At 42.1% G+C, this 12,039-nt stretch overlaps 1 protein-coding gene across 1 annotated transcript; it reads left to right on the forward strand.

The window, feature by feature from the left end:
- The first annotated feature begins 351 nt into the window (after nucleotides 1–351).
- Ich (zinc finger protein ichor) lies at nucleotides 352–8,492 on the forward strand. Its single transcript, XM_071777911.1, has 2 exons — nucleotides 352–456; nucleotides 2,973–8,492. The coding sequence occupies exons 1-2, from the start codon at nucleotides 352–354 to the stop codon at nucleotides 5,436–5,438; spliced, it is 2,571 nt and encodes an 856-aa protein (XP_071634012.1). The 3' UTR covers nucleotides 5,439–8,492.
- The last annotated feature ends 3,547 nt before the right edge of the window (nucleotides 8,493–12,039 follow it).

The following is a 12,039-nucleotide window of genomic DNA, read 5'->3' on the forward strand; positions in this document are numbered from 1 at the left end:
GGACTTTAGAAATCGAAAATTAGTACTGACACATGTATGAATATTGCGAAAAATTATAACTGTACTGATAATGCCTTATTTGTGAATGCAATCAATGCTGCTTCGCACTAACACTTCTGCTTATCAGCTTGCCTGAATATTCATGTATCAGATTTTTGCAGTGAAATTCTTATTAACACTATTATCCTTTATGTACAGATCGCCAATGAAAATACACTGGTGAAAGAAATCAACAAGACTTAAAGTATATATCGCATATTTTAAGTCAAAACTCTAGTTCTGACAAAATCTACTTACTTTGGAAGACCATTGAAGATTACGAAGTTGGCACAACCACGAAACAGCACGAACATGAGGGAACGTCTCAGCATCGTCAAAGCAAGAGAAGCCATGAAATTAGCTGAACAAAAAATAACGAGATCAGTAAACGATGCGAGAGCAGGATATAACAAGGATGTAACGAATGAGGGTACGAGCACGAATCCGCAAACCAAAAACGCAGATCGAATCAACGATTCACGTATTATATATTCAGTTTTTATTAATATAATATAAATATACCATTAATTGTCGGACTATGCACATTTTTATACGCGAGAAATTTTATATACAACTGTGGCAAAAATGCTACGACATAAATTAATTACACATATATTTAGGTCTGACAGAAATGTTGAGAAATCTTTGATTGTGTGGATTGTACAATTCGTAATATCCTACAATCGTCTTATACTGATACGTTCTTCAATATGTGTGACCTTGTTTTATTTAGCACTATCAATTTCGAAATTGCAAATTTTTTAATGCTAAAGATTTAAGATTATTGCCTGGTTTCACAAATCATGTGCGTAGTCCTACTAATCAATATAATTAGTATAATTAATTAATATTTTTAATTAGTTAGTATACTTAGTTAATTATTATTAATTGGTTAGTATAATCAATTAATATTACTAAGGTTTCATTAATATATTATTTTATTAATAAACTATTTTATATACACTATTTATTAGTGTAGTATTAATTAGCATAATATTCTTTTGATATGCATTTGCGGTGTACACAAACATTTGCACTCATAAATTCACACTTAATATATTAATGACCAGTTTAATGATCGATTTGCTTTAACTTATTTTATATTATTTATTCATATATTTTTATATCATATTTTACTATTTATTTTATACTATTTTATTTTTTATATTATTTTGCATTATTTCTTAAATCATTTATATATATTATTTATTTTATTATTTTTAATATTTTCTTATTGCAGAAGAAGTAACATTACACATATATTACATACATGAACAAGCGCAAGAATATTAATATATAGATAAGATAGCGTAGTACAAAGAGCAAGGAAGAGTCACACAGGAAGAGCGTTTCTCTCTCAAATTTAAAAATTCAATGTTTAATCTAATTGCCCATATTAAGCAAAAATAACTAGATTATGTTTATATATTCTTTGTCATTTTTAATATTCATTTTTAATCTAATAACATTGTTCCTAATAGCATTATTTTATATGTCACGTATTATCTCATTGCTATGTTTTAAATTTTTTTAAAATATAAATTTATTTTTTGTGTAGGTAGTACATATACATACGTGCACGCACTCACGTATATTATAAATGATATTAATTTACATGAGAGATATGTTATAACCTACTTTTTGATTATATGTATAAAAATCTCATATATATTTTTATTTATTTAATATACAGTAAGAGATTCTCTAATATATAAAAATTTTAAATTTTTACATATATAATAAAAAAGATTTAGAGGAAAATTTTATTTTTTTAATTTTTCTTTTTTATTTCATGTAAAATTTCCAAATAGTAATATATTTATTCTCATGTTAATAATTTCGTGATTACAAACAAGGTTCATAATATGGGACGTATCAGATATCAAAATCAGAAAGACAAATGTCAATTAGTCTTAATACTCGTCTCGAGATGAAATATCTCATTGAGTCCTTTTTTGCCAGATTTTCCTTTATCTCGCTGAGAGCATCGTTCATTCTTGTACAACGCTATACAAAAATATATTTTTAAACGCGGCAATTTGGTCGACTGAATGTACTCGGCCGTGGCTGGCTAATGTGCCACTAACCCAGTTAGCCGGAGCAAGTCTTTCTTCTTGAAGAGAGGGATCTGCGCCTACCCGGCGCGTATACACTCGCGCTACGTGTACATATACACACCGACACTTGTTTACGCATGGAATATGTAGGCACGATACGTGAGCGTGTTGAGGAGGCCACGTACACGATGCATCCGCGTGCGGTCGCGTGTATGGGTGCATGTAAGCGAGTACGAGTACGAGTGCGATCGTCGGATCGTATCGGCCAGACCTACCTACCTATTCACCGTACCAGCGTCCACTACAAGCATGCCATCAAGCCGTACGCCGTACGGCATGCCTCGCTTGCCTCACGGATTTGCTCCTATTCATTTTCTTCTTCTCTCTCTCCGTCAGCATGAATCCATCTCTCGAGGAGACATCGGAATTCCCCGTGCAAGATTCTTTTTCTCTCTTTTTAATTAACCCCCTTTTTCTCTCTTTTTAGTTAACGCCCCTGGAGTTATATCTTTATATTGTTTGCGAAATATCTTTTACTTTCTCGTCCTTTTAATAGTAGTTTAATTTTTAATTTAATTTAAATTTTTTTTAAGTAGCAATAGTAGTAATTTATTTTATATATCTGTATAAAATAAAAATACCTACCTATTTAAATCTACATCTATATATTGATCTATCATCTATATTATTATATGTTTTTTATACAAGAATATAAGCATGATTTATATTCTAGTAAATGGTAAAATAAAATAAGGATTAGACCTAAAATTAGACCTAAGGAAATATATAAAAATTAGATATCTATGGATGTCGGGTGGAGATGTAATGTAAACATTGTTTTTTTACAGCCTATCCCTATTCGATTTACCTTCATAGTCTGCTACTGCCAATCGATGTCCTTCCTGTGTTACAGGGTGCCACAGCCTCGCTGCTGGTTGCAGTTCCGACGAAACAGCGAAGTTCCGTCCGTGGTTGCCCCCGACTCCGGAGTTGCCCCCGACTCCGGAGTATTCTGACTACCAGCAGGCATCGCAGTTCAGCAACGGTGATTTCCAGTCTTACGGGCCTCCGTGTAAAAAAATCGCACGCCAACAATCATCCAACCGCGACGGTAACGTTCAGGGTTGTCAAAATTCGTGGTGCTGGACGGTTCGCCCGACGTGGCAGTTGTTCGGTAACGCCGCGACCGATGCGAGGGAGTACAGCTTTCCAAATTCATCCGGCTGCCACAATCTTCCATCGTCACCAGAATCTCTCACAGACACCCCGCCGAAACCCGTTGCAACGTCGTCGTTGACGGTCGCGCGGACAGACAACGCGCGGAGGACCCAGGTAGCCAGCTACGCGCGCCCGAAGGAGCGCAGGAATTTCATCTCCGGGCTGTTCGCAACTCGATTCACAACGTCGCCCACGTCGACGAATACGCGTAGCATCGCCGCTACCAGCGCGGCGTCGGCCACCGCTAACGTGTACAACGGGCAGCTGCCGTCTCTAAGCTTCGGGAACAAGACGGAGTTTCACGGCGTGCGCCCCCAGGAAGAGCGACAGCAGTCGTGTGGCGGATCGTCCTCGTTGTCCCGATTCAATCCGTCCGCGGCGTACAACCCCACGTCGAACGCCACGCTGAAGATCCTGCCGAGCGTCAGCAGCGGCGACAACGCCTGCGTGGATAGGAACAGTTTCCTGAAGGATTATTCCCTGAGGACGGTACCAGCGGCGCGGGAGGAACAACATAAGCTGCAGCCCGTGGTACCAAGTTACAGGCTCAACAACGCGGGTATATTGGAGGAGACAGGCCCGGTGCTGAAGGAACAGCCCGTGATAGACACGAACGTGGCTGGCACCATCGCTACTCGCAATAATCGTAGCAATTTCAAGCAGCAATCCTTCTGCGGGGGAAGAAGCACCGGCGACGTATCGCTGGTGAGGCACGCGGCCCTGCCGCATTACCTGGACACCATTTCGCCAACATCGGACATCGTAACGGAGATGAAATACGAGACGCAGTCGGGCCCGCCGGCGGCGCCGCCGCACTTGACCTCGTCCGGCGTCGAGCCGCCGCACAGCAGCCAGGGCTCCGGGATTGTGGTGGGTAGTTCGCCCGGCGAGATCGACAGTCTGCTCTTACCCTGGACAAACGGTCCAGAATTCCTGGAGGGAGGAGTGCCGGACGCGAAGCAAACTGCCGTCGGATTTCAAGACAACTGGGACTCGATCTTGGGTACGACGGTCGCCGAACAGTCGCTGTCGGACGTGAAACTGCTTCCACTTCCGCCCTTCACCAACTATACGGGACACCTCCAAATAAACGGTATCCCTGGACATCACTATCACACGATAGCCTCGTCCGGGCAGAGATCAACGATCGAGGTGGGGTCCGCTTCGCCTACACCCTCCTCCAACCAGGAATTCTTCGAGTCGCCCGTAGTGTCTTCCAGCACACCATGCCCGCAGGCAAGCCAGAAGCAACAGCAGCAGCAGCAGCAGCAGCAGCAGAATCACCAGCAGCCGCAGCATCACCATCCTCACAATCAGCAACAGCAGCAGCAGCTGCCGCAATCGACGCAGCAGATTATTTACGAGGAGATGGAGGACATCGCGCAGATAATCGGTTCGGCGATTGCGGACACAACGGTGCCGGGCAACGGAAACGGCCCCAGTTCCGAGCAGGATACAGACGCCTCGAGGGATTGGATAGATATCGCCGATTGGATAACGGATTGTTCGCCTAAGACCCAGGAGACCACCTCGCCCAGTACGTTCGCGTCTCACCAGATCTACGTGACAACGACCCCATCGACGCAGACTCAGCAGCACGGTTCCGCGTTGCAAAGCCTGCTTACGCAGAAAATGGATTACGCACCCTTGCTGCAGGCGAGATTGCAGGCCGGTAACCCCGCGAGTCTTCAGAACGCGTCGTGCGGCGAGACCCCGTCGTCGACGAGCCCGTACCCGCCGCTCAGCCCGCCCAATCGAGTGTCCACTTCCTGCAGTCCCGACGATATCCTCCATTCATCCTTCGCCGCGCCCTCCCATCCTAGAAAGAGGTCACGATCCTCGCCAGGCTCCGGGGGAGCGACGGGCTCCAAGAAGGGACCCGCGGCCGGCGCCGCGGCGTTATCCTACGGAACGGAATCGGGTTTAATGAGCGGTAAGGATAAGCCAATACATCGGTGTCATATCTGTCAAAGAGGTTTCCTAAACAAAAGCAATATTAAGGTACACTTACGCACGCATACGGGCGAGAAACCGTTCAGATGCGACGTGTGTAGCAAAGCTTTCAGGCAGAAGGCGCATCTTATTAAGCATCAGCAGATACATAAAAGGATTGGTAGGGATTAGATCGTTCATTATCTTTCTCAGCCCGCGATCGAATGGACATATATGATAGAATAGAAGGTAGTCTATGATAGCTAGTTAAATAAGGTAGATAAATATACATAATAAGAACATTTGGACGTATGACACTCTGAAGTACGTTGTGTACTTATAATGCAATGTGTCGATCGTAGTGATTTGTGTGAGCAAATGATTTTAATTATCAGAGTCCGGATAAATGTTGCAAAGTGTATTTTCGGTATTTTCAATAGTCTACGAAACGTGGTCCGATGGGATTTTAACGATGAGCTGCTTGAGCGTTTACTGAATCGCGATAAAGAGATAACAATAAAGAATAAGATAATTCTTGCTCTCTATCGTTAAATCTTATTCGACGATCAGCTCGGAGCCTCACTAGCGGTGCGTCGCGTTAAAATCGCATCAGACTGTCTCGCAGGTACAAGTTTTATTACATTGAAAATACGGTTGAGCTCTACTAAGTGCTTTACGATCCACGATCAGAATATGATGCTCGATTGCCAGCCTGATGCTTGAACGGTGTATATTCGAGTTATTCTTGAAGCATAAATGCGAAGAGTAGTGTCTTCAATATTGACAAGCTTCAAGTATAACTACTAGGGAATCTCTTTCATAGTCATTACGTCGGTGCATGACTTCATCGGTACCGTCAGTTCTTCTTTCGATTAAACCCGATTCCGCTCCAATCTATAGACTCCCTATGAAACTTTACGAGTACTTATTTTTATATGTAATATATACATACATACATACGCTCACATTATGTACATGTATGTATATACGAAAAGAGTTTCATATATAAATATTTATTTATTTGACGACAGACAGAAACATTTTCAAACAAAAATTTTTTATAATTATTTTTTTTTATTTTTTTTTTTTTTAATATTTTTCTATTGTGTGATAATTTTTCTTGAGAGTTACTGAGAACTAGAGATATATGGGCGTGATCGTCGACGACGGCTAGTTTTTTTTTATCCGAAAATAATTTTGTTTTATTAATTACATTTCGATTACTGTGTTATTATACCGGCTGTACTCTACTATACTGATTTTCATTACGTTCGTACGTTCGCTATGTACGAAGAACAATGGTCTCCTGGATCTTTGGCGAATGGTGAGTAATCCAACGGGTGACACCAATCCAGTTCATCGTGACGCCTGTACCGTGCGAGGAACTTCTAAGATAATAAAATTTGTAACATAAGGTTGAACATTTTATTATTAAAGAAAATTTTCCTTGATGTTATTATGGTTCCGGAAACAAAATCTCATCACCCGGTTTCTCGATCGTCTCGAATATTCAAGTAGAAATATTGTACGAGACTAACAATTTTCTTCTCTCTCTTCTATTCTACGATACTCTCAATACGAGTTACATCAAGATACAACTTCTCGAATGTCAATTAGCGTCATTAGGGGTAGAAAGAGAGCGAAGAAATTGATTAATCCTGTGTTAAGACGCAGTCGGGCGCGTGCTGCTCGCGCTCAAGATGTACCTAAACTCCGAACGTAGCGCTAAGGAATAGATTCTAGTTTTGTCTTTTATTTATATCGCTTTTATTTTACGCTCCCTTCAACATCTCCTCCTCCCACTTTTTATTTATCTTCCCTTCCGGATACTCTACTTCGCGTACCTTGTAAGATAGCCGCTCTTATTTATAAGCTTCTTTCCCCGACTCCTTTGTATCTCTCTTTTTTTTTTTAGCTTACCTCACACCGTGTGTAAAATATTGTACGACAAGGTACTTAATTGCACTTCCCTCACCGATCCTGCGACAAGAGGATCTATGTACGGGTCTCTATTTTTTTTTCCTGTAATAACTAAATCGAAGGACGTGCGTATACGTTTGACGAGATTTCGCGAGTTTTCGACGGATCGACGGTAATAATTCTCGGAATCGCAATCGCGCAGGGGACATTCACGGTTCTCGATGTTAGTCGTCGGGTTCGCGGAACACACTCGCCTGCAACACACTTTTTGTTGCGACTCACACTCGCCACTCGATCCTCGAATTCTCGCTCGCTGCTGCTTCCGTCGCGGTAGCTCGCTGATCACGGAACATAATTTGTATAAAGTCGTATGCATTGTACATGTGCATTATTTATGAAAAACTTGATGTTCAATTAAATGATTGTTACCGCAACACGATCTTGTCATTTTTCTCTCTCGTGCCGATACCCCCTCCTTATTCTTATCCGCATCATTCCTCCGCTCTCTATGATACCTTATCGGGCATTCTCTGAACCGACTCTCGACCAGCCAATTCCATAATTATCAATTCGGCAGTGGCGCTTCATAAGAACATTTACAATGTTGTGTACAGATACTAAAAGATTTTTTCGCGACGACGGAAATCCCGGTTGGAAAGATAGTTTGATAGGAGAGAACAGCGATAAATGCATAAACGTGCATTTCTGAGATTCGAGGACGTGACGTTGTAATGGCGCGGAGGATCTTTACGTGAAAACTGCGCGCGGAATATGGACAATTGATTTTTTTTTTCAATTTACCGTTACGTTTATAGGCGGGAATAAAGGTAAAAGAGGTATAAAGATCCGGGTGCGCATGCAATGCGGTCTCTCGTGGGATACTTGATCGCCCGACATCGTAAATACGTTATTTCCGCGGAATTTTACGCCGCTCGTACGGCTTCGATCTCCGCCGGACGCGTCTCGCAATTAAATTCGGGATGAATTCGCGGCGTCACGGTGTTCGGTCAAGTTGCACACGCGCCACTGCCGACGTTATCGCTGGCTTATGGAATAATCACCAGGGGCGTTCGGGGGGAGAGAGAGCAGGGGGACTTATTTTCGGATAGTCATCATCGGTGGTCGTCAGCTTCCGGACTTTGGATGCGAGTGTCACACATCGTGCAGACAACGGGCCGAAATTATACCGACGGGCACTCTAACAAAGGACGACGTTGAAAAGGGATCTGGGACAGTTTGCGTGGCGGTTTGTCTCGATGTTTGCGCTCGGTATATGGACCGCGGATTATTGTTGAATATAATGATATAACGGGTTTACGGTCCCGAAGGTTATACGGTCCGTCGTGCGATGTTGTCTCTTTGATGTGGAACAAGGAGAAGCGTAGATTCAAAAAGGAGAAGATGCTGAGTGAGAGAGAGAGAGAGAGAGAGAGAGAGAGAGAGAGAGAGAGAGAGAGAGAGAGAAAGAGAGAGAGACGAGAGAAGAAAGAAAGGGAGAAAGAGAGAGACAGGGATCTTTTATTTCTGCCCGACAATGAGCCCGAGAGGCTCTTGTGATCGTACACGCGAATCGTAAACAGAGGTATGGTCACAATGCGTCTAACTGTACTGTTGATTAATTCACGTAACAAACATATAAGGCACCAGGAGTATCGATTCCCGGAGCGGCTAACAGTAGCGCGTAACGCCGTAAAATAACTGCAAAACAAATAAGGAGAGTGCTATAAAAATGACGCGAGATGAATATAATTGAGAGAATACGTCGCCGCGCCGTGAAGAAGATGCAAAGCTGATGATTAGATATGGCTGTAAGGCAGATGAAAATAATTAGAAGAAGATGACGTTATATGGGAGATAATAATAGCAGTGGCAGAAGGATACATTGCCGGAGATAAGTTGAATTAAATCCTAAAGAGAGCTCGCCGCTTATAAAGTTCTATTAAAAAAAAAGAAGGAAAAAATCAGGACGGGTGATATGTTCCCGTAATGAAGTACCATTTCACACATTATTTTGCGATTACGGCCGACTAATAGTACGGAGAAAAAGCAACGGAGGTGAAGCGGGAATGAAGATGATGGACCGACACGTCGATGACTCAAACGAGTGGCGGCTAAACCGTAAGGAGGGAGGAGGGAAGGATGGACTGTGGTTCCCATGACGTGCCCAGTCGAACCAGTGACCCAAATTTTTGGGGCCCACTGGCGGAGCTTCGTACCCACAACCTTCGATATCGTGTCTCCTCCCCCTCTTCGTCCCTTTTGACATCACGGATGCGTAAAAGGCTTCGATGCAAAAGCCTGATCAATTGATTCTGCATGATGATATCGGATTGTTGCTCGTTGATGTTTGTGAGAAGACGAACATTGAGAGAGAGAGAGAGAGAGTACGAGGGGGGGAGAGGAGGGGAGAGGGGAAAAGGAGAAAAACGAGAAAAGGCGAGAGAATAAATTTTGTGTTGGACGCCACTACTGAATACGTTCAATTAGTGCCTTCTATTAGTTACAATGATTGTGTAATTTATTCGCGGGATGCTATATGCCTCGCCGTATCCTAGCGACCATCTGTTAGTTTAGTAGCCTAGATACCTGAGAAGCGTATGAAACTTGATACACTGCTAAAAACAAGTAGCAATACGTTTCTTCAGAGATGAGCGTATAATATAATATATGTATCTCGAATTTCGATTATTTTTCTTATCGCATGATTTTAGTATCTTGAACATCCTCGTATAAATATACTGCTTTAGCTTCTCTACAAACGTTGCTTTCCCTTTTTTCGGGCTTTTTTTTTTAAAGAACAATCCCGAGAATAATTGTTTTCGACAATGCATTAATAGCGGAATTTGAAAAAATTTCTGAAGAGTAGGATGTCTTTTTAAGGATCTTTCACGGTAATTCCTGTAATTGCGAGTTACAAAATGAAGGAGAACAGCCTCCATAGCGCACAAAAATGTTCAAACAAAATATGAAATTATATATCTCAGTAATAAATGTTCTTTAGACACCATTGTCAGCGAATTTGTAGATAAACATGGTTGCGATTACATATGTAATTATACGAGGTGCGCCAAGTGTTTTCCTTATACGTATCATCTATTATAATAAGATAATAAAGTGTTTCGCGTTACATAGTCATCCTCCCTAATAACGCCGCAAGAGATTAACGCGGCGGAAGAGATTTCCGTCGCGTTTCTTTGATAATACGCGATAATATACGAAACTTCTCTCCGTGCCCGTTATGCCCGTAATACTTTACTCGGATCCCTCGCGAGCGGGAGCGGAGGCCGCGTCAAGCGCATATCCGCGACATCCGACTTTTTCGGATGAAAAGGAGCATATACGCACGGCCGAATCAGCGCCGCGTGTCACATATCGCATCTGCCGAGAGAGGATTTCATTTTTATTATATATCGCCGGGGCAAAATATCAAGGGGGGAAGGTGCAACCGGATGCAACGTGGAGGACCCGGCATCAATTACGGCCGTCAAAGGAGACAATGGACAATTCTCTCCTCGGCGGCGAGTGCCGCGCGGCGCGGCGCCGCGCGCCGGTAGGCAGCAGGCGGCGTGTAATTTTTACTGTGGAACCTCCTTAAAGAAAGTCTTTCACCGTGTACGCGAAGGAGGAGCGCCGGATTGTCGTTGCCGGCCGCCGCGCGAGGAGGAAGAGGAGGTGGACGAGAGGTGATATGGCAGTGGTGGTATAGAGAACGACGAAGAGGGAGAAGGGCAAAGAGGAACGACGAAGGAGGAGGACCATGTTATACTACTTTGGTATACTTCGTCGTCGGTACCAGGCAGCGATGTTCCACTTACACGGCACACTTTGCAACTCGCCTCGCTTCAGGATCCTGAAGAGTGGTTCTGTGTCTATCCTACGGTTCCGATCGCCGCGTCGTTGGGCTGTATATACGCGCGCACACGAAATGCCTTGGCTTCGAAACACGAAATTCGTGCGAGATCCGTGCTGCGGACGTTAGCGAATATACGTCTCTTCATCTCTCTCTCTCTCTTTCTCTCTCTTCGACTCGTCTCGCACAAGGTTGGAGAAATAAGTCTTATTTTTTTGCACTTGGAAAATCCCAACCGTTGAAACGGAGTACAATAGAAGAATGGTTAAAAGAGTAGCAACTCACCCAAATGATGTCACATGTTCAGGATATTATAAAAACTTAAAACTATAGGAAAGAACGTCGAAAGAATAGTCGACCAGCGGTGCTATAAATTAGACGTTTCTGAGTTAATTTACGATGTATGCGATGACTGCAATTAGCTTTTCCGAGACGAATAAATATTATTTACAAAAGATTTGTTCCATAATTTTTCATTTTTGATGTCGGCAAAGTCTCTTTCTCGAGTTCTCAATTGTACACAAAATATTCGGTTAAACACGCTGACTCATCGGCTTTAGGCCGACTTCTCTTGAAAATCCTCAGAATATATATATATATATATATATATATATATATATATCTTTTTTTTTAAACAAAGCATATATAAGTATTTCATAATTACTTTTTTTCTAAACAAAGTGGAAATCGACGTAATGAATCTTCCTCGTTTTGCATCCAATTATGATATCAGTTCGAAATAAATAAGTAAATGCTTCCGTTTGATGTAGGACACGCGATCTCAATATAAACGAGAGAGTAGGCGTGCGATTAAGTTCGCATTGGATAAAGAGGTAAAAATTAAAACAAGCGTAAGAGTTATACTTCCTATATAGAATATCAAATGTATATATTAGATGTAAGAATTTCTATAAAATTAGTATATAAATACAATATCCCATAGAAGAGAGTAATTATTTTTTCAATAGTTTTTCACAAATTTTTTAAATAACGTTTAATTTTAATTTACACATAATATAATAT

The sequence above is a fragment of the Temnothorax longispinosus genome, chromosome 5, assembly GCF_030848805.1.
Source record: "Temnothorax longispinosus isolate EJ_2023e chromosome 5, Tlon_JGU_v1, whole genome shotgun sequence".
Classification (NCBI taxonomy): domain Eukaryota; kingdom Metazoa; phylum Arthropoda; class Insecta; order Hymenoptera; family Formicidae; genus Temnothorax; species Temnothorax longispinosus.